At 53.4% G+C, this 24,822-nt stretch overlaps 10 protein-coding genes across 10 annotated transcripts; 2 read left to right on the top strand and 8 right to left on the bottom strand.

Moving 5' to 3' along the window:
• Window positions 1-708: 708 nt before the first annotated feature.
• Window positions 709-1,584, bottom strand: C7974DRAFT_210529 (thioredoxin). Its single transcript, XM_046136963.1, has 2 exons — window positions 1,253-1,584; window positions 709-1,175 (listed from the first exon to the last, which is right to left on the bottom strand). The coding sequence occupies exons 1-2, from the start codon at window positions 1,480-1,482 to the stop codon at window positions 827-829; spliced, it is 579 nt and encodes a 192-aa protein (XP_045995146.1). The 5' UTR covers window positions 1,483-1,584; the 3' UTR covers window positions 709-826.
• Window positions 1,585-2,142: 558 nt separating this feature from the next.
• On the top strand, window positions 2,143-4,060 carry C7974DRAFT_361682 (uncharacterized protein). The gene is made up of 2 exons (XM_046139717.1): window positions 2,143-3,092; window positions 3,145-4,060. The coding sequence occupies exons 1-2, from the start codon at window positions 2,630-2,632 to the stop codon at window positions 3,897-3,899; spliced, it is 1,218 nt and encodes a 405-aa protein (XP_045995145.1). The 5' UTR covers window positions 2,143-2,629; the 3' UTR covers window positions 3,900-4,060.
• A 3,702-nt stretch (window positions 4,061-7,762) lies between these two features.
• On the bottom strand, window positions 7,763-9,573 carry C7974DRAFT_210502 (isocitrate dehydrogenase-like protein). The gene is made up of 3 exons (XM_046136962.1): window positions 8,890-9,573; window positions 8,336-8,835; window positions 7,763-8,289 (listed from the first exon to the last, which is right to left on the bottom strand). The coding sequence occupies exons 1-3, from the start codon at window positions 9,417-9,419 to the stop codon at window positions 7,865-7,867; spliced, it is 1,455 nt and encodes a 484-aa protein (XP_045995144.1). The 5' UTR covers window positions 9,420-9,573; the 3' UTR covers window positions 7,763-7,864.
• Window positions 9,574-10,382: 809 nt separating this feature from the next.
• Window positions 10,383-11,506, bottom strand: C7974DRAFT_315357 (uncharacterized protein; the record flags this gene model as incomplete). The annotated part of the gene is made up of 3 exons (XM_046138506.1): window positions 10,383-10,572; window positions 10,623-10,656; window positions 10,708-11,506. 3 exons carry the CDS (start codon window positions 11,504-11,506, stop codon window positions 10,383-10,385), a joined length of 1,023 nt encoding a protein of 340 aa, XP_045995143.1.
• An 88-nt stretch (window positions 11,507-11,594) lies between these two features.
• C7974DRAFT_210492 (auxin efflux carrier) lies at window positions 11,595-13,421 on the bottom strand. The gene has a single exon (XM_046136961.1). It carries the CDS (start codon window positions 13,200-13,202, stop codon window positions 11,829-11,831), a length of 1,374 nt encoding a protein of 457 aa, XP_045995142.1. The 5' UTR covers window positions 13,203-13,421; the 3' UTR covers window positions 11,595-11,828.
• On the bottom strand, window positions 13,422-14,456 carry C7974DRAFT_210470 (P-loop containing nucleoside triphosphate hydrolase protein). The gene is made up of 2 exons (XM_046136960.1): window positions 14,301-14,456; window positions 13,422-14,197 (listed from the first exon to the last, which is right to left on the bottom strand). The coding sequence occupies exons 1-2, from the start codon at window positions 14,366-14,368 to the stop codon at window positions 13,642-13,644; spliced, it is 624 nt and encodes a 207-aa protein (XP_045995141.1). The 5' UTR covers window positions 14,369-14,456; the 3' UTR covers window positions 13,422-13,641.
• Window position 14,457: 1 nt separating this feature from the next.
• Window positions 14,458-16,474, bottom strand: C7974DRAFT_210469 (uncharacterized protein). Its single transcript, XM_046136959.1, has 2 exons — window positions 15,836-16,474; window positions 14,458-15,786 (listed from the first exon to the last, which is right to left on the bottom strand). Exons 1-2 carry the CDS (start codon window positions 16,389-16,391, stop codon window positions 14,630-14,632), a joined length of 1,713 nt encoding a protein of 570 aa, XP_045995140.1. The 5' UTR covers window positions 16,392-16,474; the 3' UTR covers window positions 14,458-14,629.
• Window positions 16,475-16,650: 176 nt separating this feature from the next.
• C7974DRAFT_434927 (major facilitator superfamily domain-containing protein) lies at window positions 16,651-18,322 on the bottom strand (the record flags this gene model as incomplete). The annotated part of the gene is made up of 4 exons (XM_046145023.1): window positions 16,651-17,524; window positions 17,575-17,897; window positions 17,953-18,059; window positions 18,109-18,322. The coding sequence occupies 4 exons, from the start codon at window positions 18,320-18,322 to the stop codon at window positions 16,651-16,653; spliced, it is 1,518 nt and encodes a 505-aa protein (XP_045995139.1).
• Window positions 18,323-19,692: 1,370 nt separating this feature from the next.
• Window positions 19,693-21,932, bottom strand: C7974DRAFT_210444 (peptidase family C69-domain-containing protein). Its single transcript, XM_046136958.1, has one exon. It carries the CDS (start codon window positions 21,458-21,460, stop codon window positions 19,916-19,918), a length of 1,545 nt encoding a protein of 514 aa, XP_045995138.1. The 5' UTR covers window positions 21,461-21,932; the 3' UTR covers window positions 19,693-19,915.
• Window positions 21,933-21,985: 53 nt separating this feature from the next.
• C7974DRAFT_210431 (peptidase family S58-domain-containing protein) lies at window positions 21,986-23,560 on the top strand. The gene has a single exon (XM_046136957.1). It carries the CDS (start codon window positions 22,310-22,312, stop codon window positions 23,534-23,536), a length of 1,227 nt encoding a protein of 408 aa, XP_045995137.1. The 5' UTR covers window positions 21,986-22,309; the 3' UTR covers window positions 23,537-23,560.
• Window positions 23,561-24,822: the final 1,262 nt, after the last annotated feature.

Here is a 24,822-nt window from a genome sequence, read left to right as displayed (position 1 = left end):
GTAACTTGGAAGCCTATTAGCTGTGTCAAAAAAGACCCCAAAGGTAATTTGGATGCGTCTGGCTGCAGTACACGTGAAAGCCTTCGCTACTTAGGTACTGCGGCTAGATACAAGTATGACAAACAGCCGAATTCGGAATCTGTGTTGAATCAGCGTATGCGCATAACAGCCATTTAGTTGAAGTTCTGCAGCTTACTAGCCATCATTAGAAGTCGGATGCCGCAAAAGAGGTCAGTGGTCAGTACTTCCATTCAAGGAAATTTGCATGTTGTACGGACAGCTTCCTGAACGTAAGTTTGTACGCATGCCACGATCAGACGCTTCCAACACAACGCCCGCATAAGGTGAGGCGAGCTGTCACCGCCTCGAAGTCGATGGCGGAGCTGCTAAAGTCGTATCTAGCAGCCTAAAAGCACTATTTGATCGAGGTCTGCCATGTTCGGAGTCGTGATAGAACAGGGCCTGGCCCCTCTGGGCATTTTGTCGTTCAGACTATGACTCTTGTCTTGTTTACACCTTTAATTCCTATGCCAACAACACAAGATCTCAGGTACGAATGTTCTGTCTTGTACTCCTTCTTTACTCAATGAGCCCTCTCAAACGGTGAGTGTAAACGTTGAGATTTAGAGAGAATGGGGCATTCGTACGCTCAATCAGAAATTCGTGTTGCGTGCTAGGTATTCGAGGGACAATGTCCTCTGCTTTCCGGCAAGACAACTCTTTCGAATTGCAACTTGTGACATTGCCTCTGACGGGCTATCAAACTCTAAACTCCATGAACTCCCAGCTATGTACGCTGTCCCCTGGTATATTGATCAACGCGCTCCTACCTCCGCGCCCTCACATTGTACGGGCTCTCCTCCGCAGCCTTGAACGAATCGAAAGCAAACAAGCTCACCAGATACAGTGCCACGAACCGTATTGCCATATCCGCGAATCCGCCATTGCCGGTCATCAGCCTCTGCAGCCCCGCGAACGCGCCATCACCCACTGCCTGGCTGGGTTGGCTCGCGCTCCCTAATGTCCTGCCCTTGGATGAAAAAGCTGCGGACGAGGCTCCGCCGGCTCCTGTGTCGTTTGAGGCTTTGCGCACGGCGGCTGTGAGGGCAGAGGGGTTGGCGCCGCGGATCGTTTCGATGACGGACTTGGACTTGATTACGAGGAAGGTCGGCATGCTGTATGTCGGTTAGAGCTCGGCCTTCCACTATTAAGTTCGAACCCCCCGGGTTCGCAACTGGAGGAAACTACTTACGCAGTGACTCCATATTTCTTTGCCACCTCTTGCTGTGAGTCCACATCGACCTTCACAAATTGCAGCTTCCCAGGCTTCGTCTCCTTCTCGGCTAGTGTTTGGAAGATGGGTGCGATTGTTTTGCAGGGTCCGCACCAGTCGGCATAGAAGTCGACGATTGTGTAGGTAGACGAACTGAGGAGCGTCTCGAAGTGCGAGGCGCTCGTTACGGGGATGATCTTGCCCGGCATTGTGGCAGTATGTGTGTCGTAAGCGGCGGGATGTTGATGCGACAAGTATACGTGGTGAAGTCACGAATAGTTGCGCGTGGTGGTAGCTTGCGTTGGTAATCAAGGTGGGATGCGGAGGACAGCTTGCAAGGATGTCGCGATGAAGGCATGGCTCGTGCGCTCGAGTCCTGGAGAATTCCCCGATTGGTCATTGCTGCAAAGTCGATCACCCGTTAACATGTGGGTGAACAGCTGTATTTATTCTCTTAATGATCAACAGAATCTGTTTACGACTGAGTGGAAGTATGCACATATCTGTGAGATATACGAAGTAACATCGTCCAAATCGATCAGTTGGCAAGTCTCGTAATAATTTTCTACTCCCTCGCAGTATGATCAACCAGAGGTGGCCACAATAAGAATTGTCAAAATGAATTGGGAAGCAAAGTAGCACACCGAACAACACTCTAGCTATGGGAGTGGATGTCCTTAGAGTCTTGAAGTCTTGAAGTCTTGAAGTCTGTCTGATAGCTGACCTGAGTGCTGTGCATGACAGATGTAGATGTGGAGGTCCGAGAGCCATCGATACGTACCCCCAGCTTGCGAATCGCCCGAAGGTCCCGACACTAAAGCTTGACGCTACTGCAGACGCGTTTTTAATGGGCCCTTGACATCACATTGAGTCTCATCTTCTCCAACAATATTCTTCACCCCTGAGAACATCCGGAGCGAGTGGTTACGATCGATACGATCGGCATATACGGAAGGCTGAGTCGAGGATGTCCTGCTCAATCCATCTTGTGTAGTGTCGCATCACCTCCCAAACGCGTTCCAATTTGGCCGATAGTTATGAGTGACGCGTAACCAGAATGTAGAGTAGCAAAATTTTAAAATAGCACAGGCTTACGACTCCATGGGCTCTCGGTATAGTATCTGTGGCCATGCCTGTTATGCAAAGTAGGGTGCGTATCTCTCGGTTTTGTTGGCAGCACTACCCTCGCTCTTTCCAGTCCCAACATAAACGATCACCGAATCGTTGTTGATTTAGACTACCGGGAAGCTCCATGCTTACGACGCTCTTCGAGCATACCCTGATGGTATCCGTTGCACGTCTTTCTTGTGTTCGTTTCTTGTCTCATGTTTGAGACTTTGTGCACTACTCAGCAACATGCCTGGCCCATTGTTCTCTCCATTTCGCCTTGCAGCACTCGCTACCATCCTCCTCTTTGTCTTTGCCTTCATTTTCTCGGCAGCGAGCATTCATCATGGCAACAACCCAGTGCAGCAGATCAAGGACGCAGCTAGCGGCGCAGCGAATGGTCCTGGCAACATCTTCAAGCCCGAGAAGCCCACAATGAGCGACTCCTTCCTCCACCTCTACGAATCGATACGGACAAACGTGTCTGCGCCAACGTACAAGGATCCCTCCGGAGCAGAGTTCAAGATCAATGAGCATGGTCCGTGGTGGAAGAAGCCTCTGAGGAATGAGATCCTCATCGTCGATATTGATACTCGTGTGCCCAATGGCGACAACGAATTGTGGAACAGCGATCGCATGGATTGGGCAAACATGAACCCCAGTAAGGACGGTGGCATGGTTTCCGCCTCTTTCTCGAACCACTTTCTCTACTGTAATTCACCTGAGCACGATATACCATCCCACAAGACTGACAACTCCCATAGCGCAGATCCACGGCTACGACTACCGCTTCTTCAACGCCCGCTCCATGGAATCGGCTGGATATCACAACACCTGGGTGAAACCACACGTACTCTCTTCGCTCCTTAAATCCTACCGCTTCGTTGTCTTCATCGACGCCGACGCCACCATCCAGCACCTCGAGCTGCCCATCGAATGGCTCTTCAACCGCTGGGGCATCACACCAACAACCTCCATCGCAATGCCGCTCGACACCCGCCAAATCCTCAACGGCGACGAAAACGCCTCCACCGACAGCAAAGGCAAGCTGGCCCTCAACACCGGCGTCGTGATCGCCCAGGCCCTCCCGTACACCTTCGAGATGATGAAGGCGTGGCGAGACTGCCCAAGCGAGCGCCAGTACCCCGGGTGCGCGGCGTGGAAGCAGGCGTGGAGCCACGAGCAGAAGGCGTTCTCGGAGTACATCCGCTGGGACTACAACCCCCACGGCACCGAGATCGTGGAGATTCCATGCGATGACGCGATGGGGTATCCGGGGATCAACAAGCATGCGCATATTCTGAGTAAATGTGCAGGCACGTTCCTCAGGCATCATACGGTGGATAAGGCGATGACGAAGCAGAGCGTTGAGGAGGCGATGTTGCAGGCCATGACGGATGTGACGCATAAGATGCTGCAGCAGAACAAAGAGAAGTTCTGGATTAAGGAGGGGGCGGAGAAGAAGAAGCCGGCGAGGACTAGCGGGGGCGAAGCTGTTGTTCCGGAGAACATTGCGTGAAGGCGCATCTTGTTGTGTTGTCTTACTATTTTTCTGTCAAGCATTTCAGCGTCGGTCTTGTCACAATATGATGTAATGAATCTTTGATACCCCAAAAGACGTGTTGCTGCTCGTCTTACAACGATGGTCAGACTCAATACGACTCTCACACATCTACTAGCAATTTCCGCCCAAGGACAGACTGTGTAAATGCTATTAATTATATTCGTTTACTAAGCCGTTTCGTGTCTTCGTATGCAAAACTCTTTTCTGTTTTCCAACATCGTGATATCTATATCTGCTTCGTAACATGTCATTATCGTGTCTGGTCCAACATCCGGCGACCGCCATCTGGTCTGGCACGGTGGCGTCGTGTTCGTAACCTCGTGCTGCTTGAGTAGAGTATCGCTTCCTCAACGGAAACCAAATGTCTTGTACTTTACCTTTTCGATCCAACCCAACGATCCTCCCTTTCCCCCCTCAACAGCAAATTCACACCCACTCCAGCCCCATCCTCTCCCGGTCCTCCCTGATCTTGCGATCAATCGCCGCGTCAAGACTGCTCTGAATGCCCTTACTAGGCGTACGCACCGCGTTCGGATCGCCATACGAACCCAGCCTCTTGGGCAGCGGAGTCTGCACCGGGCGAGTCTCGTTCTGCACCGCTTTGACGTCTGTCAGCGCCGCCTTGGGAGCCTCAGCAGGCGCGCTCAGCTTCCTCATAGCTGGAGCTGCAGTAAGGACAAGTCGCGTGCGACTCGGCGCTTTGACGGGCGAAGGGAGGCGCGTTGGGTTACCGGGCGGGGTGTAGGATTGCGCGGTGCCAGAGTCGGCCTTGGGGTCTTTGGGCTCGGGAGTTTTGACTGCGCGTGAGCGTGAGCGGCGGGAGATAGGGCCGTGCTGGTTGGGTGTCTTGATGGGCGCGCGGGGGGGCGGGGCGGGACGGATTTCGTCTGTGGCTTTCCAGTGGGCAAGCTGGGTGGCGATTGTTTCGGCGCTTGCGGTGCGCTGTTTGGGGGCCTCTAGATTGGTTGCGGATGCTGCAGGGACGGCACGCTTTGGCTGTGTGACACTGCGCGGGACAGTGGTCTTTGTTGTGCGAGGTTTAGGCTGGGGTTTCGAGGCTGGTGGTTTGGCGGCAGCGGGTTTGATTCCTCGCGAGGTCGAAGATGCCGTACCTGGACGTGAAGTCGTTGGTTTATCACACGAGACTGATACTGCTGTGCTTGGGTGTGAAGTTGCAGGTTTATCTCGCGTGGTTGATGCTGCTGTACCTGGACGCGAAGCTGTGCGTTTGTCTTGCCTGGCTGAAGGCGTAGCAGCTGCGCTACGCAGCTTCGCGCGCTCGCGCGGTGAGTCGATCTGTGAGGCCACAGCCTCAAGCATCTTTGCCGCACCTATGATCATGGACTTGGGCCGTGGCTTACGTGCAGCGGTGGTAAGATTTCTTCTAGTTGCAACACCCGTGTTGTCTGCTTCACTTGGCTTGGGCGAGCCGACCATAGACTTAGGTCTTGCGGTCGTCTTCGGGTTACTTCTCAATTTTGTGGGAGACGGAACTGACTCCACGCATACCACAGCGGGGGTCGTAATAGTGGGCGTCAGTGGCGTGGTAGGCCTGGAGTTGTTTGCTTGGAAAGCACCTGCACCAAGGGACCGTTTCAATGACTCCTGCACATTGTGCATATCTTCTTTTATGGAAGAGCGTAGGCGACTGGGCGTGCCAAAGCTCTTGGCTCTGTTCGAGAGACCTGGCCGGGAGGGCGTGGAAGGAGATGGAAAGGGCGACGTTGTAGCTGTACCTGGACGCGAGGATACGACCGGGAACACGGTAGAGATTGGGGACGGGAGAAACTGGCGAAGACGGTTCTCGCTTCGCATCGTGCTCTCTCTTTCCATCATGACTGGCACTGTCGCCATGTCGCTTTCGCAAACTGATGCGTGAGCCGCTGATCCATACACCACGCTGGCAGTATCCCGTAAGTCCAGTGCCGAGATGGGTGATCTTAGTGCCTGTTCTGGTGACCTCATTGCAGAGAGGGTCACTTTCTTTCCGTCGAATTTGTCGTGCTGAACGACTTGCAGACCAAGCCTCTCGGACATCTTGCGCAGCGGCGTCGGCATGGACTCCAGGCCGCTGGTAGGCTGCGTCTGTACTTTGGGACCTGTGCTGCTGTGATTTGCCATCAGGTGGCCAATGTTGGATGGAGTGGACTCCACGGGTGTTTTCTGCAGGTCGCTCCCGAGCGCGGCATCGGTGGTCGATGGAGGTGCTGGCGTAAGTGCATCAGGCGTCTGTTGGTGTTCTGTCGGCATGGCTGCATGATGCACCATCGCCACAGCGACGGTGGGGGCAGGGCTTGCGAGAGACTGTGAAGGTGCGCGTGTGTCGTGAGTAGCAAAAGGCGCGGTCGTGGGTTTGGCTGCACCTTCCTTCGGTGCGCCTGGTCCGTTTTCACTTCGCTCGCTATCGCATGCCCATAGCTGCGCCCCAGCGATCTTGGACGGACGCACATTCGCTTCTCTGTCCGGATTCTGCAGCTTTGCCGTCACCTGAGGTTCCTGTCCAGACTTCATAGTTTGCTTAGTCGGTGATCCAAACAAGTTCCTCCTCAAGATATCCTTGACTCGCCCGCCAGTCTTCACCTCACTGCGCTGCACTTTCTCCGGGCTCGGTGTCAGCCGGCCTGAGGTTGTGGTATCTGGCGTCGCAGCCCTTCGTGGCGTGATCTTTTTTTCTGGTATCTCAATCGAGAAATAGAACCCGTTCTGTCCGACCTCAAGTGTCTGCTTCTGCGGCTGAGCTTCCCTCGCACCCCTTTTTGGACTTCTAGTCGGTGTACGCGGAGGCGGGGACGATGTGCCGGGGCTCATTGTCACTTTCTCCAGGAAGCGTTTGTGCAGTGGTGTAGACCTGGAGCTCGGAGTGGCTGGAGTCGTACTCGCTGTGTATTGATCCGAATCGTGTTTACGCGACGGAGTCACAACAAGAGGGTCCTGATTCTCAATCTCGGTTTTGTTTTCCCCGGCTGTAGTTCCCAGGCCGGTGGAAGGGATCATCCTTGATAGCTGCGCGACGTGTCAGTGAAAGATACGGTCATGTGATTTTGCGACTCCACTTTGGTCGTGATCATAGGTGGAGCACTCATGTGGAAACTGGGGTCACCTTGGGGTGAGATGAGCTGGTGACGATTGGGACCCAACGGGTGGCCGAAGTGGAGATGGCACGGATGTGCTAATTTCGCGTGGAATGAGTAATGACTAGGGAACTTACATTTCGCTTACTGCTTTGCAAATGCTAAAGATCAGATCAGGAATGAGATTTTGGGGATGGAATCTGTTGTTTACTCTCAAGTGTAACGTTGAGCAGTCAGGTCCCGCAGCTGAGACGGGACGGTTGGGGCGCGTTGCTTTTTAGACTCAAAACAAGTGACAGACAAGACAAGGGTAGCAAACGACAGAGAGATGAACCTTCAAGACTATAGATGGAGAAATAAGAAGACAAGAAGAAAATTCAAGACATGTTTCCGAAACAACATGTGTAACAAACAAACCGCAGTTACTACGTCGCTCCATGCAGGCGTGCTGCGGTGAGACATAGCGACAGCCGATGCACGAGCATTAAACACCATCAACGTAGAAGTCGCAAACGACGGAGAGACTGGCAGCGAACAAAGACGATAGCATGAGCTTTCGAGGAGTAGAGAAAGCCGGTGTCCGTGTTATGACCGATACGCCAGATCCTGCGATTGCGTGAGCGATGTTGGCGCGAAAATCAAATGACCGTGACTGTTCAAACGAAGACCATAGTGGCGCAGGCAGCAAACGAGCAGTCATGTGGTATGTATGTTCGATTGTTTTTGATTCCGCTGTATTCATGCTGCTTCCCTGGGTAGAGTAAGCCAGAACTCCATTCACAATGCCGATATCTACCAGCTAGTTCAAAATATCGCTCAACATGCTCATCGCTTCCTTTTTACTTGCAACTACAACTTCTCCTTCAAGCTAGTCTTGAGCCTCCTCTCGACGGCATCAAGGTACTCGTTCGTTGTGACCCAGCTGCCCCTGTCCTTCTTGCCGCATGCAAGCGCAAGATCCTTGGTCATGATACCATCGATGTCAACGGTGTCAACGCAGGCCTTCTCGAGCTGCTCGGCGAAGACGACAAGCTCAGGTGTGTTGTCGAGCTCACCACGCTTGGTAAGACCCTGTGTCCAGGCATAGATCGAGGCAATGGGGTTGGTGGATGTCTCGTTGCCCTTCTGGTGCTCGCGGTAGTGGCGAGTGACAGTGCCGTGGGCGGCCTCGGCCTCGAAGGTCTTGCCGTCGGGGGTGATGAGGACGGAGGTCATGAGACCAAGAGAGCCGAAACCCTGGGCGACAATGTCGGACTGGACGTCACCATCGTAGTCTGTGAAAATTAGTAAACGCTGTGAAAGGTGGTGGTGTGAACGTACTCTTCATGGCAATGATGTAGCCACCCTCGCTCTTGATCATCTGGGCAACCATGTCGTCAATCAGACGGTGCTCGTACCAGATACCGGCGGCCTCGAAGTCCTTCTTGTACTGGCCGTCGTAGATCTCCTGGAAGGTGTCCTTGAACTTGCCGTCGTAGGCCTTGAGGATGGTGTTCTTGGTGCTCATGTACAAGGGCAGCTTCTTGTCGAGCGCCAGCTTCATGGAGGCGTGTGCGAAGCCGGAGATGGACTCGGTGGTGTTGTACTGAGTCTGGGCGACACCGCCGCCGGAGGGGAAGTCGTAGACCTTGATGGTCTCGGGCTTGCCGCCCTTGGGAGTGAAGACCATCTCAAGAGTGCCCTCGCCCTCAATGACGCGGTCCTTGGCGCGGTACTGGTCACCGAACGCGTGACGGCCGATGATGATGGGCTGCTTCCAGCTGGGTACCAGGCGGGGCACGCGGGGGATGACAATGGGCGCGCGGAAGACGGTTCCTCCGCTGAGCGACGCGTTAGCTGTGTCTTCAGCAGCAATTGATAGCGGGAGGGCTTACAGGTGGTTGCGGATGGTGCCATTGGGCGAAAGCCACATCTTCTTGAGCTTGAACTCCTCGACACGCTGCTCATCGGGGGTGATGGTCGCGCACTTGACACCGACCGAGTACTTCTTGATAGCCTCGGCGGCATCGAGGGTGACCTTGTCGTCGGTCTGGTCGCGGTACTCGAGGCCAAGATCGTAGTACTTGAGGTCAATGTCGAGGTAGGGGTGGATGAACTTGTCCTTGATGGTCTGCCAGATGATGCGAGTCATCTCGTCACCATCGAGCTCGACCACCGGGTTCACCACCTTGATCTTCTTGATGCCTGTGGACGCCATCCTGAGCTGCTGTGCAAAGCGGTTCGTGGAGAGAAGCGCTGCGGGTACTGTGGGAGAGGCTGTGGTGGTTCGTCGCGCCGTCGAGAACAGAGCCGATTTCGCACAAGTCTGGCTCGTAAGGGCACGAGTTGCAAAGCTGCGGCTGGAGAGACGTGTGGGGTTGGTCGCAGAGCGAAGGGCAGCGGGAGCTGAAGAAGAGAGCCTCATGGCGGCGGCACTGGTAGTAGTTTCTATAACCTCGGTGGTGAGAGTCTCGACGAGAATCGCCAAAGGTCTTGCTGCGCTTGCCGGCCGCGGTAGCGTCTTCCGCACTGCGATGCTCGGAATGATAGGCGGAAGATAGGTGGGGAGCTGTCTGTGGAGCACGAGGCGGGTCAAAGCTCTCCCGAGGTTCGCAGACGGCGGGCTTCCGTTCACCACGGAGCCATAAAGCCTTTTAAGCCGCCCTCTGTTGCCGAGCCTGAGCAGCGCCCGCGTCCGCAAGCAGCAGGTGCCAGGCCGGGCGAGCGGCTCAGCTCATATCCAGCGCATAGAGACATCCTGCAGGGCTACCTGCAGAGAAATGCCGTGTCGTGCACCGGTCGTGCAGGCCATCGTGTGCGTTGACATCACGCGCCCGCATCCTGCGAGGGGAACGTTGGCGGGGGAGGGGCGTGCCTTACATCTGCACGGCGCGCACAGCCAGCAATGGTGGCAGCGCGCGAAGCCATTGGCCTGACAGCAGGGTGGATAGTAACATTACGCACTGCCAGGGCGGGCGATGCACGTTGTACTTATGTGTGCTTCAGCTTGCCCTGCGTCTGCGTCCCCTCTCACAAGCCATGCGGGCAGCCGGAGCCGAGTGCCTGCACGGCATCATTGGCTCCAACCAGATGGAGTTGAATCTGCTATGGCTTCATGTTGGTTTGCTCGTGAGAGCATAATGGCCGCACGTTGCTAGATGCGTTCCGACTTCTGCCGCATGCAGTGGGAGGTGCGAGGCGCAGGTGCCTCGGCATGTGAATAGCTCCTGTTAGTCGACGAGGCTCGGGCTATCTCACGACGTGAGACTGGGTTGGTGGAATAGGATCATGATCAGGGTCTGGACAGTTCGAATTAAAGTGAGCAAGTGTGGTCTTGCAGGGAAGAGCCTCTCAGCAGTTCCTTCCTTCCTTGCCTATGAGAATACAGTCACAGTTTCGCGCGCACCTCGACCACCTTCACCCTCTCGACTATCCTTGTTTTAGCAACTTCACGCTGTTCCAGAGCCCGAGGCTTCGCAAGATGTAGAACAATGCACGGATTGCGTGATGCAGTGTTAGCCCTGAACACTTGCACTTTATCAATGAACATGTTTCCCAATACATCTTTGTGCTGGATACTGCACGGGTCAGCGTTTACTCGAAAGGCAGTGCACTCGAGTCTACTTACAGCATGTATGCAAAGCCCTGCACATTTGGAGTGCCTGTCGGAAGAAGGTCAGCTATGAACCCATGTGGCTGCGAGCACGTCGTACCTATGATAGCCCGTGTCTCAAACCACTGTCGTTCAAACGTGTGGCCAGGCCATGGACTCAGTTCCCAGCCCTTTGTGTCCATCGCCCGACGAATGACACGTTTGGTGAAAGGGTTGACAATACCCACAGCCAGAAAGTATCGCAGGCCTTTGATGTCCTCGCCCTCTTCCCGGGTCACTGCATCCCAGCCAATCCAAGCGACGTCCGAGAACTGATTGAGTGCAGGTAGCTGATCGACAGGGACGTGTGGGTTGCGATCTGTGGCAGCATAATTTGGTGAAAGCCTGTTCAGAGCCATAATGACTCCTTCTTTAGGGTTGATAGTGAACGCGTATGAAGCCCCCGTCGCTCGATACACCTTGCCATTAGCATCGTACCGCTGTTCATCAACGGGGCCAGCATCTGGATCGTAGCTTCGATGGTCGATACAGATCAGTCTGTTCTTCCCACCCTTGTATATATCGGAGTACTCTGATACCCCAAGACTGACGAGTGCTTCACCAATGCCCCAAGCCGAGTAAAAGTTATGAAAACTCTCATCAACTTCATCTGGGGGGAAAGGATTCCACCCCCAAGTCTGGAGGTCACTGAAACTGCGAAAGGGGCTTCTGGCGTTGTCGCGGTGAGGGGTGTACGCAGGTCCTACGTCGGCATCGTTCGCTTGCATCGCCCAAGAGAGTGTGCAACCCTTGTTTCGAGACTTTTCCCATAGATCGTCGCTAGCAGGCTCGGCAGGTCGATTTGGCAGAGGTGGTGGAGGGCGTCGATGAGGTGGGTCGGCGGCAAGGTGAGCGCCCATACCAGTGCGGATATGATAGGGGGTGACGCCATTGTTCAGGCTGGAATTGCTGGAGCCATGTTAATGATTGTGCTACCCAGCAAGTGTGCATCGTGGTACACGAGTAGTGTGCGGCGAGAACTCACTTGAACAATAGATTGCCAAATGTGCGCACTACCAACGTTGATAATAGCAGGTGCACAGCCCTCATAGCTGAGGGTAGTAGGAAGCCTTGGGAAGGAAGTTACGTTGTTGCGACGAACAAGATTGCCGTCCAGGGTCTAGGTTTGTAACTCCTTCAGCGTGGGAGGTGAAAGCACATGGCGTGGCCCACGGACCCCACTTAAATTGCAGCTTCGCTCGCATACAAAGCGCCAACAACGACGATGGCCAAGACCGGACTGATGATGTAGGAAACAGTTAAGATTTTTGCAATCTTTCTCTCATCGTCGGCACCAGCATCGCTGACCTGGACCATGGTGATCAATTTCATGGCGGGCGGTCCTGTTGGCATAAGCATCATCGCAAACCACAGCATTGGGTCGGACCCTAGCATGGCAGAATGCTTTGCAATGGCATAAATGAGTCCAATGCTAATCAGTGGCCATACAACGAAGCGTATCACCAAGATGAAGACCGTTGTGGCCAGAGGCGTACTACTTCGCATAGCTGCTCCCTCAGCACGCCTCGACTCCTGATACGAGGTGTATAGGGAAATGCCAGCAACGATGAGAGGAAGAGGAATAAACAACCCGCCGATATTCTTCCAGCTCTCCGTGAGCCAGGCAGTGAATATGCCTCCATTGTATGTGCTGCTGAAGAAAGCGCGATGTAGGGCAGGTGTCATGCCGATAAATACGCCGAGTAAAGCGCCGAGTAGCGGTGCATTGAGGAAGTCGTAGAAGAACAACAACCACCATCGCGTGCGTGCACTCAAATCGCTCCAACGAAGACCTGTGATGTATCGAGGACGACGTCTAACGGTGGCGAACTTCGGCTTTGATGGAAAGAAGGTGATGTTGGTGATAGACTCGTGGCGGTTCCTAGATTGCGGACCTGACGATAGTAACCTCGTCTGCTCCGATGGTTGTTCTGCAGAAGTACCGTTCTCTAGATTGGATTCTCCGAAATGCGTTGCGGGCGCTCTTGGAGAAGATTCCTCCTCACTGTCAACTGTCAGGTCGTCGTCCGAGTCTGGCGCATGTTCGGTATCGATAAGTCGAGGGCCTACTGCGAATGTCAAGCAGCTGCTAACTGTTGCGAAAACGAGGAAGTAGCTCTTTGCTCTTGCAACGAGTTCATGCGTCGACTCGTCTTCCACTAGAAGCTTAGAAAGAATCCCAGTCTGTTCCAAGCTCTGGATAAGCAGTAATGGGTAACTCGTGGTGTTGTTAAACATGATTGCTGCAGTCGTCCAGTCGGGTAGGCCAAAGACCAGATGAGCGAAGATGCCTATCAAGAAACTGACGAAGTGGCAAAGGAAAGCCCACAGAAGTATGATTAGGTAGCGATGAGCTGAGCCCACATGCAATTCGGATCCTATCTGAACCAGGAGCAAAGCTGGTAAAAACAACTTCACGCATATCTTGCTGATTGCTTTGCCATTGCTGGTGTTGAGGAGACCCAATCTTGCCGCTATAGCGCCGTATGAGATAACTAGCAACACCGATAAAGATGCTTGGACCGCCGCAACAAAGGAAGCAAGAAACCCGTTCATAGCTGTTGGAGCTAGAGGACTTGTTTGAAGACTCGAGGAGCTGTAATACTTCAGATACGAGGTAGACACTGAAGAACTCCAGGGCGGGGAAGTTTCGATGCAATCATGCGCTTTGTGACCCTGCAGACGCGTTGCTTCTTCCAGACACGTCCGTAATCCGGAGGCTGAATCACGTTATCTATTGGTCAAACTCCGCCCTCGATCATTGGTTCAGTAGGTGTGTTGAAGATGGGGTATCAAGAGCAGACATTATTGTGCACAGACAATTGATCTCCATGTGCTGTTTAGCAGCAAGCGATTTGGAGATCGCACGCCACTTCATGCCGCAAGTGTCCTGCAAAGCAACCCTGGTACTTGTCGCTCACTATGAGCATGACAGCACACCTGCGCTGCAGCAGATGCTTGTCCAATGGCTGTGATAGGACGCAGCTGATCGGCTTTACATGATGGCACATTCAGAGAGCACACCTCCACCCTTCGCGCCATCTTCAGTCGTTGTCTTTGCGCAGGTCCTTGCAATGTCTTGCAGAACCTCGCGGCACAGCTCGCCCGTCAAAGCGCTGCATTCCGCGTAGTGGTCGCAGAGCATTCGCTGCGCAGCCTGCACGCCCTCATGTGGCATGACACTTGGCCCCTTGCCTTTCTTATCTTCGCCAACTTCTTGCAGCGTCCATTGCTTTCTCAGATCGCGCTTCAACCCCAAGACCATGACTGGGAGGTTCTCATCGTAATTGTAGTGACCATTGACAATGGGAAGCCATGACTTGGTGAGCGACTCGAGCGAGGCGCGCGAACTTATGTCGTAGCAGAGTATCACGAATTGCGGACGCAGCAAAGTGTAGTTCTCGGGGCTCTTGGTATCGAAGAACCGGAGTTTGTAGGGACGCCCGTAGAGCGATATGTCGAACTCGAACGGTTGGTCTGAGTCACGGAGGGTAGGTAACGCGTATGGGGGGAGGTCGTCGTTATACGGCTGTACGCCCAGGCTGAGACGTCTGCCTCTGTGTTAGCTAAGAGGATGCGCGAGATGCTCAGGCCCTCGTGTGTCGACGCACGATGCGCCTCGCACGAGGCTAAAGCTCTAAGAGAAGCACCTACGATAAGAACGTCGACTTGCCACATTCCGCTTCACCAAGAAGAAGCACGTTGATCTCTGGTGTGTCCATTTTTAGAACCAAGAACGTCACAAGAGCGCGTCAGAGTCGGTCGAGACATTGTTGTCTTGTGCAGGCGCGTCACCGGCGATAACGGCGTTCGAAAGCTGAACCTTGGCACAACTTCCACCATCTCCATCGACGAACTTATCCAAATGCAGCAGATTGAAGTTGGGATTATTTATTAAGTGCTAAAGAAGATAGCAGAGTGATCTCGTGGTATTTATCTCTAATGGGCGCATGCACATGAAGTCCACATTCTGAACCCAATCATCATTTCAGATTCTCGCTCGCCTTTGGCCTCGCGAGCTGTCCGTTCTCATCCCTCGCCCACCCGCATTCCATACCATCCCGGTAACAAGGCTGACACCGACTCCCGTCTCCTAATTGCTTGCATTCGCGCTCTGTAAAGGCTCGGCTCACGCACTTCGGACACACTAACAGACCTCTCTCCACCTTCGCCTGATGTCTTTCATCGTCGAGGACTCTGTAATCCCTTCCGTTGAACGTGAAGTAGTTATCCGAGCTATACAGCATCTTCTCGACCGGTAGCTCTTCGCCGTACATGTACGGTGGGATGTAAGAATCACCTGAAGGGAATGAGTCTCGCGACATAACGAGCCGGCCTTTGTGTTCGTGCAAAATATCTGCAATCCTGTAGACCAAAGGCCGACTAAGAAACAGTGTAGAGATCCATTCATCAGCTTCTGCTGAGCGAAAAGCATACGTATGCGAATAGTGGATGTGAAGTGTGAAGTCTTCCGGCACACTAGAGGGGAAGCACTGCGTAACCAGCGATGTCGCTGAGCGGAACACTGTTCTCGTGAGAGCATCAGGTTGCTGGCTGTAGCTGTTTGATATGGCGTTATCTAGCATCTTGAGATATTTGAGTCGCGGTGGAAACCCGTTCGCGCGGAGGTAATAGTAAAGGTGCGACTCGAAACCCAGCTCGAGGTGTTGTAGTTCAGTAAAGGAGCGCAGCTTGGCGGCACCATCCTCGTCGGTTATACGCCTGAGCATATATGAGAGCGAGCCTCCAATGTGAGTCAGTTTCTCAAGTGAGCCTGCTTGTTGCTGCAGAGCTGGTAGGAAACGCTCCGAGGATGTTCGCTGCTCAGCATGCATGGCTGGGTGTGCCCCTGTGAACACATGCAAACGCTCACCAATCGAGAGCTGTTTTAGAGCCTTCGGCATGCTGAGGATGGTGAAGAGTGTATCCATATCAATGTTACATTCAATGAAGGTTAAAGAACGTAGCGGGGTAGATTTACGCTCTTTCCCGAAAGACTTGATCGTTGATTCCATATCGGCATTCTTGATGTTCAGGCAAGATATAGTGAGGTCGCGGAGAGTAGGGTGGTAGAACACAGAAGCCAGTCGGTTGTCAAGATCGAACTTCCTGTCATCTGGCCCATGGGCATGCAATGTGACTGTTATTTGTTAGCCTGAAGTCAAAGGTGATTCCATACTGTTACCGACAAGATTGTAGCATTGGCAACGCGACTGGTAAGCCTTCTCTCGGGAACACTGCGCTCGCCATCAAGTTTGAATAGTCAATTCTTGACCAACCGTCGAAGAGTTCGCCCTGACTCCACTCGGAATTATTTGGACAAGGGCTTTCAAGAGTCAAATAGCGGAGCTTTGACATCAGTGTCATCCAGTGATTGAGGTCCTCAATGCCCTCTTTATGTGTATTCCTATACCGGATTGAGAGTTCTTGGATGAAATCAACTCGCTGATCGCGTTGATCCAATGCTACAGCAACGTTGCGTGCATGTGTCCCGCTGAGCACCAACACGGAGCGCCAGATGTACGGTTCCGCAAGACCCTGAAGACGTGTGCATGTTGCCGCAATGTTGCGAAGATCTCCAAGGGATGTTACGAAGTCGAGAACGTTGAGCAGAAGTTCATCTACAAGTCGCAACAAGCCAGTGTCGGCAAGCGCAAGCATGGTAGCACCTGGCTCCTGCCGTGTCATTCTGAAATTTCGTCCTGAATGGCGTGTCTTTCGCTTTTTGGATCCAGGATTTGGCATGCAGGCTGATCTGCTATCGATGTTGTAGCGAGCTAATGACAATTGAGTCTCCCAAGGTCGAGTCGTAACAATTGAAGTTGAAGAGATGTAATGTGACGTGGGGACATTAGACCATGGAGAGTTAGTCTATGCTTACGTCATACCAGGCATTTACGAAATATCTTGCTTTCACTGCGTGTCTATTGTACCAACAACACCGGCAAATCGCATATATTACTGTACAACATCCACCTAATTTCAGCGATCATCCAGTTGGCACCTAGATTGTATACATGTATCTTGGGTTGTGCTCTCCCAGCTCAGCAATCTCCTCCTCAGATAACCCCTCCATCCGGTAGTCTTCCCTACCTTCAAGCTTTCTCTTGTTCTGCGCCCGAAACCAGAAGTGCAGTGCGAGATAAATGCCGATGCCCATGGCAAGGAGCCCAATGGTTGCACCATAGCCTGGATAGTAGGTCGGCGAGTACGCGTTGCTGTACAGAAACGGCGCCGAGACACCCGCAGCATTCCCAATCGTGATTTGCATGCCACTAGCGAATGCTCGTTTGCCATATCGAGGGTTGTTGACTCCAAGCCATGTGAAGCCTGCGCCAGTCGACGTCCAAAGGCCCATCGCCACGATGAAACAACCAGTAAAACTCAGACCGACACCTTGATTCGCGATGAGGAAGATATACCCAACCATGCAAGTCAAGAAGCCTCCGATGCAGAATATGCCTCGTTGCTGGATCTTGTCGCTGTACCACGCAGTCGCCACGTACACTGCAAATCCTGTAAAGTAGACTGGCATCGTCAGGGCTTGCACGACTTGTCGAGACCAGCCCGCACCCATCTCGAAAATGATGGTGGGGAGGAAAACAGAGAAGCTATACAGCATGCCCAGACCGGCGAATTGGCTAATGGCAAAAGCCCACGTCTTCCAGTCCTTGGCTCCGGCTTTGACATCTTCCTTGTGTAGTACCTGTGCAGCTTTCGTCTGGCCGACCTCGAGCGCTCGGAGCAACAAAAGATTCCGACGGTCCTCCTCAGAGAGAAAGCTTGCGGTCTCGGGACTGTTGGGGAGTACGAATGGTACAGCCATGGCAGTCAGGACCGTGGGGATGCCGTTTATCAAGATGATCCACCTCCAGCCTCTGAGAATCGTTAGTCATGCACTCAGACCAATCTTGCGTCGCAAACTTACCTCCATCCTGCGGCGCCATCCAACTCGCCGATAGCGTACGCCACGAGCCCTCCGAGCGCGCCAGCGATCGCACTTGTGCCGTAGAACAAGGCATTGCGCAATGATAGACTCTTCTTGGTGTAGAACATAGAAAGGTAAAGGATCACACCTGGGAACAGACCGGCTTCGAAGACACCTAGGAGCAGTCGACAAGCGACAAGTGAAGCAAAATTGTTGCAGAACGCTGTGAACGTGGCCACGAGACCCCAGATGAAGACCAAACCGGCCAGATAACGAGCTGGTTGCAGTCTTTTCAAAACCATGTTCGATGGCGTTTCAAACAGCTTTGAACTGGTCAGCGTGCGCTTCTCACCCAAAGTTGGAGTCAGGGAGGTTTACACAGTAAGTGACAAACAGTATACCAACGGCGATCTGATACTGATTGCCACCAGGTGGCATCCCAAGGTCCTCCTCCATACCGTAAAGGCGCGCATTGCCGATGCTGACTTTTACCGGTTAGCAAGACGAGAATACCGCTTTGCAGATCGCACATGCCTCGATCCATGAAATTCATCAAGTATACCCAACAGAGCATGGGAATGATGCGCATATCCAGCTTTCTCAACAGTCTTCTCTCCGTCTCCGCATCGATAGTAAGCGGCGGATCCGCATTGAGGACCTGCTCAAACTTCTCAGGTACAGATGGTGTAGAATCTGCCCGCTTCTTGTCCGGTGTACTCTGTCCTGAGGTCTCTATCTCGGGATTCATTGTGAAAATGGGATGCACTGTATGAGAGCCGAGAAGTGGCAGTGGGTTTGAAATCGAGAAGTGGTGGGAACAGAGAGGAAGACTACCGCTGTCGAATCTAGAATTACGCATCCTACCCCCACATCTTATAGAACTGGTTTCACTTCCAGATGAAATTCCCCACGGGGTAGCGAGAGAATGCCACGCTGCCACAAGATCTTGGAGGCTCGCCGTTGACTGTACTATCCAAGAAGGCCGATGCACCACAAATATTGGCGCGCCGGAGGCTTCCTCCGCTACGTCAACTACCATATCCAAAGGGTTGCAAAATCACTCCTCGCGGAGAATCAGATCGAACGCATCTTAGCACAAGGCACAGGATCAACAAGACTTCTCCTTCCAGCTGGTGACATCCGATGTGCATGTTCTCTACGGCCCATCGTTGCAAATTAGGACACCTTCAGCATGTGTAGCACTTACAGAAGCTTCCAAGAGTCATCACACAAAAGAACCTTGACATTACCAAAGACATCAAGTCCACCTAATCTCCAAAGCGCTTGGCAGTCGGTTGTGCCACCCAGCGGTACAGAACCAAAAAGAGGGGAACTTGGATTGACGGCCTGGCGGAGGAAGAGGGTACCCGCCAGGACGAACGGAAAGGCCCAAGGTCTTGAGATTACGCTCTGACGCAGCGGCACAGAACCGTACAAGTAACTCGGCGCGTGGTTGTTGGGGTTCAGGAAAAACCCAAGATTCTTAGCATACGCAATTCGCTTGGCTCAAGATCAGAGCATCCTTGGTGCCTTGTAGGGCCGACCACAGCCATCAGCATGGACGACGAAGATATCTGGGGTTACTGTTGTGTGATAGGCTGCTCTCCTCCGTGCTGTCGATGACTCTAGTATGCCGATTTCCAACGACTCCCAGTCGTCCGGTAGAACGCAGGGTCATGGAAACCGCTATGGACTGAACGCCATGCCAATGGTGATTTGGTCCGCCAGGATCGTCTCAAGACACAAAGGTCGCAGGGGGGACACGAGGGCATTGCATGCGCTTGGGTCCTTGAGCCACATGCAACACACAGCCAATTCTTCACAAGACTTGGAGCTTCCAAGTGATACGCGGTCGATGCTGGGCTACGATAATGGACGACCGGAAGGGGATTGATCGAGCTCTTTTGAAGTACCGAGGAATATGACTGGAGCGGACCGAAGGGTGCTGGAATTATGCACGATGAAACTGATAGAATTCGACGCGGTGATTGGATTTATCAACTATTCAAGTCGCGTTGGATACAGAACAGATACCCGAGGCTTTGTTTAGCGTATTGGTGAGCTAGACCGTGTTATTGTCAGTTAATACTGAAGCCGTGATTGGTTCATCTCGGGGTTAGTTGTTTCCAAAGTGTTCACAGAGAGGGCATTACCATGAAAAGCTATCAGGATTTAGTCGATTCCATATGATCATATGAAAGGTCTAATCAGCAGATAGGAGGTCGTAGTTTTCAAACCCCGGTAGGAAAGTCTATGTGTTAAGTCTACATTTTCACTACTATTACAGGAGCAGGAGTTTTACTTAGCGAGTCCTATACACCGTACACTTATCAACAATCCATCACCTCCGCCTCAACGGCGTCTGCTGGTCTGCTGGCTGGTCCGGATCCCACCCAACCAGGCAATTCACCGTCTCAGCACCCAGCCCCGGATCGTTGATGCGCGAGCCAGAAGGAACGCGGAATGCGCCTGTCAACTTGACATACGCATCCAACGCATCAACCACCGTCTTGCCCAGCCCAAGCGCCTTCTCCGCGCGCGTGTGAGCGTAAAACGTCAGCAGATTGAGCGCCTCCTCGCGCTGACCATTCTCAATCAGCGTTGCAGCGCTGCCCTCCACCCACGCCAGGTCGCTGAACGACGCGTTTTCGAACCCATGTAGCATGTTCTGCACGACAGGCAAAAACGAGTCCGGGTTGGAGCAGGTGTAGAACAGCGCCTGCTTATAGATGCGGCCCGCAAAGTGCGTGGCTTCCTGGAACTGGAAGTCGGGGTCGAGGAATGTGGAAGCTGCGTCCGCGGTCAGGTAGCGGTGCTGGCCGTACTCGGGCGGCACGCTGTGGACGCCCAGCCACCAGGGGTTGAAGGGCGCAGTTACAGAGCCTGTGGGCGCGACCCAGATCTGAAGGAGGTCTGGGTCGGTGTCGGCGTGCAGAGAGACGACTTGACCGTAGCCTGCTTCGTCATCGGCGATGCGGTAGTCGCGCACGCGCGCAATGAGGTCCTTTTCGGTGACGGGGGCCATGGCAAGTGTGGCTTCTTCGAGGGCGGCTTGGGACATGTACTTGTAGCCGCCGTCTCTAGCGGTGTAGTTGCCGCTGGCGGTGCCGTACGCTTTCCAGATGTTGAAGGGCTCGGTACCGTTTGGGTTCCACCAGCCCTGTTCAACCGCGAACGAGACGATGTTTGGCGAACCCATGTAGTCTGTGCTGTTTGCGAAATCGACGGGGAAATCTTCAATGTATCCTGGATACAAAACACGCACGACATCCGGGCCGAGGCGTTCAGCAGCCCACAGCTTGAGGCCTCCTGACATCTCCCACACCACCCAGCCTTCGTTCGCATCGGCGATGAGATGGCTGTTACCCCCGTAGTCGGCATAGCCATACTCAGCGATCAATTGGCCAATGATTTCCACACCCTCACGCGCAGTGCTTGCTCGTTCCATCACAACACGTGCTAGATCGGAGTACTGCAGACCGGTCTGAGGGTTGGGTGTCATGGCAATGAGGTCGTCTCTGTTCTGCGCCCACACGTCTCTCACAGCAATGCCCTTCTCATTTAGACCTCCATTGGTCAGCGGTGCCGGGAAGCCTTCGTAATCAGAGTACTCCATGGACAGGTAGCGGAATGTGTGGGCGGCTTGTGAGATGTTGAGCCGTCTGCCGGGCATGGAAGCAGCTTCCGTAACGCCCACCTCGACGGTCGCATTTGGGGGATAATCTTTCGCAGGGAAGATCTCGAGCCAGTGCGAAGACACCTCCTCGCCAGTGCCACCGACCATTACACTGCCATCTTCAGTCAAGGCTTTGCCGACGTAGAAGGCATAGCTGGCCGTGGTCACGTCGACCAACAGAGCCAACGATGGCAGAGCCTTGAACAACATCGCTTCTCACAATGCAGAGTGTCTTGATGGTACAACAAAAAGAAAGAAAACTGAATTGACGAAGATTTCCTTGATTCCATCTTTTCACAGCTTATCGTCTGCCAAAGGTGGGGTTACGGCATCCGATGAGCGCCGCTTGCTCCATGTAGCTACATCAAATCTCCGATGCGGCATATTGCGGGGAGAACAACCGAGTGAGGTTGCTGTGTATCCACAGAGGAATACTCCCAACACATGCTCTACTGCCCTCGTCGATGTGTTGTCTGTAGCAAAGTCCACTTATGCATCGGCCGTAGGAGCCAGGCTTCGCTCTGGCGGGCTTAGTCCCACACGAGAGACTTACCTTGGACATGCGCCGAACGGTGAGTTGATCCAGAGGCATCGAGTCGCGGGCCAGGACACATTTTAAAATTGCAAGAGCGAAGATAAGCAAGTCATTCGATTAGAAGGCAGCGGGGTGTGGTTTTGCGATATTTTAGTGCTGAGTGTCGTAGTGGGGCACCTGAGCTTGTGACTCTTGTTAATCCTTCGACACTGCATGAGTCGACTCACAGCTCATCGCAAACAGGAATTGGTACGCGTCTATGACTCCGCTTCATCGTTCTTGCCATTGCACCTTCCAAAAACAGCACCTCAACGCGTAGACTGCAGGGCGCCTCAGCCGACCATAGGGATTCGCCAGACATCTCCAATTGAGCCTGAGGATGACGGGAGTGCGTAACGTGATTCTAGAAGTTGAGACCAAGCGAGTATAAGTAGAGCACAGCGTAGTATTACAGTCTCAGCAGGCTACTGAGCATCTCCAGGCTTCCTTTCGTGTACCTTCCTTCTCCTCACACAATCACCACCATGCCTTCCACCCAAGCTACATCGTCTTCATCCCGCCCACGGGTGAGAGAACTACTACCCACCGTATATCTTGGGCGCTATGAGCCTGGCCCAAAGAACAGTTTGACAGATGTTGCTGGTGTGCTGGTCTCAACACAGTCCGTCCACGAATCTCCCACATATCCAGACGCACCAGCCGGCTCTATCAACACCGGCGTGACAACTATCCTCCCTCGCCAAGACTGGTTCCATAAGGCTTGCTTTGCTGGAATCTTCCGCTTCAATGGCTCGGGCGAGATGACTGGCTCGCATTGGATCGAAGAGACGGGGCTGCTTCATTCACCCATTGTGATCACCGGCAGCTTCGGCGTAGGCAATGCGTACAACGGTATCTACGAGTACGGGATACGGGAGTACCGTGACGACGTCGGAAAGGTGGGCTGGTTTCTGCTCCCCGTTGTTGCAGAGACGTTCGACGGATACCTGCACGACGTGTCCAAGTTTGCGGTCACATCTCAGCACGTGGTCAAGGGAATCGACGAAGCGAGTAGTGAGCCTGTCCAGGAAGGTAACACTGGCGGCGGCACGGGAATGATCTGTCACTGGTTCAAGGGCGGCACAGGATCTAGCAGCCGCTTGGTGCCAGCAGCGCACGACAGAACTTACACCGTCGCTGCTCTGGTCCAGACGAACTACGGTCCGATGAGAGACTTCAAGATCTCAGGCGCGCCAGTCGGCCGCCTGATCTTCGAGGAGCAGGAGCGCCTGGCCAAAGAGAATCCGCGCGATCCAAAATTTCTGTCGCAGTCCAACTTGCTGTTCAAGATCGAACAAGAGAAAGACAAGCAAGACGGTAGCATCATTGTCATTCTCGCAACCGATGCACCGCTGCATCCAACACAACTCCGCCGCCTCGCCAAACGAGCGACTGTCGGTCTATCTCGTGTCGGCGGCTGGGGGTCCAACTCCTCGGGCGACATCTTCCTCGCCTTCTCCACCGCAAACGAAGTTGATGTTCAGCAGCACACATCGACGTCGCAGAAAGTGGACCCCTGGAAGCCCTTGGATCGCAGCATCGAGATGATAGACGATCAGACGATCAATGCGCTCTTCGAAGCGAGTGCAGACTCGGTCGAGGAAGCCATCTTAAACGCCCTGTTCAAGGCTGAGACCATGGAGGGGAACGGGAACAAGATCGATGCATTGAATCTAGACACTGTCCAGGAGCTGATGGCGAAGTATCTGTAGATGTTGTCTGGCCGGCATAGTCAGCAGTGCCGACCGCCTCTGTCCCACTTAGTGTCGCATTGTTGTCTCTAGAGATCTCGATGGGCTCACAGGGCTCGCTTGTGGCTCAATTGGTGTCAAGGCCGGTGCGACTGGCAAGACCTCATGTGCCACCTCTGGCTGCCATCGTTCACATGCAGCTCCGCTCGTCCACGTTTGATCGGCGAGCGTAAAGAGCGGGTACCACAAATGTGATATGGAGTACGCCGGCGGCACGGCTACGATCCAAGGAAATCGTGGAGTACATCCAGATCGATTCCATGGCAAAGTTCCGATTGCTGCGGCTAGCCCAGGTTCTGAAACACACACGCGTCTTTTCAAATACCGCTCACACTTTCTGCTTCTACATCGAAGATCACGTCCCCGCATAGGTAGTGGCTGGATTAGAAATTGATGCAGCCGGAGTGCACGTCCGGTTTGCGATTACTATACTCTCCAGTACCGTCTCGGCGGAGAATGGGGTACCTCGAATCAAACACGTTCCTTGCCACCGCATGCATTGCTGTGTTTTGCCAAACGAATCTGAGTTGTAGCAGTATCAGCAATATTTGGTAGAACCACTATGTATGTCAATCAAAAGCCCATCGCTGTAGACTTGCATCGCACTTCTTCCAAGAGTATGCACGTATTAGTAATAGAATGCTGAAATAAGCTTAGGATATTCGTAGTAAGGTTCTGCTGCTTGAAGAGGCTGAATTTGCCGTGGTGAGCACATTACTTACGTCCCAATCAGGTTGGGATGGTAGTCCACAGCACCGAATGCAGTTTGTTCAGGACAAAACTAGCGAATCAGGGTCCACGAACCCACTTCGAAGCTCCATAATGCGGATGAGGCTGAGCACGAGGTCATGGCGAGAGTCAGGGTCGCGAATGCGCGTGCCCGTGGAGGCGAACAAGCACGACAAGCTGCGGCGTGGTGGCTGTTAAACGAGTCTTACGTTGGAGGAAGTGGTGAATCTAGACTGCAAGAGCTGGGCGAGGGCGAGGGCCTAGACCCGGTCCTTGCATGAGTAAGCGCATGGTATTCTTGAATGCGACTCCGTGGAGACTGACCGCAAGACCAAGGCAGTGAGTGCATCGTTACACTTGCCCGTAAGTAACAGGCAGGACTGCCGCACGGCTTGATCCTCGAGTGATCAGAGTGGAGCAAGGGCAGGGCATACAATGCCTAAGAATTGACGCGCAGATGGCATTTGCAAATCGTGAGACCTTACATTTTCAGCCTAGCGAAAGAAGTAGCATCGAGA

Source organism: Boeremia exigua (genome assembly GCF_020726555.1).
Source record: "Boeremia exigua strain MPI-SDFR-AT-0100 chromosome Unknown C7974scaffold_8, whole genome shotgun sequence".
In the NCBI taxonomy this organism is placed as follows: Eukaryota; Fungi; Ascomycota; class Dothideomycetes; order Pleosporales; family Didymellaceae; genus Boeremia; species Boeremia exigua.
The sequence above is the reverse complement of the archived record's forward strand: the minus strand, read 5'-3'. Positions and strand labels throughout refer to the sequence as shown.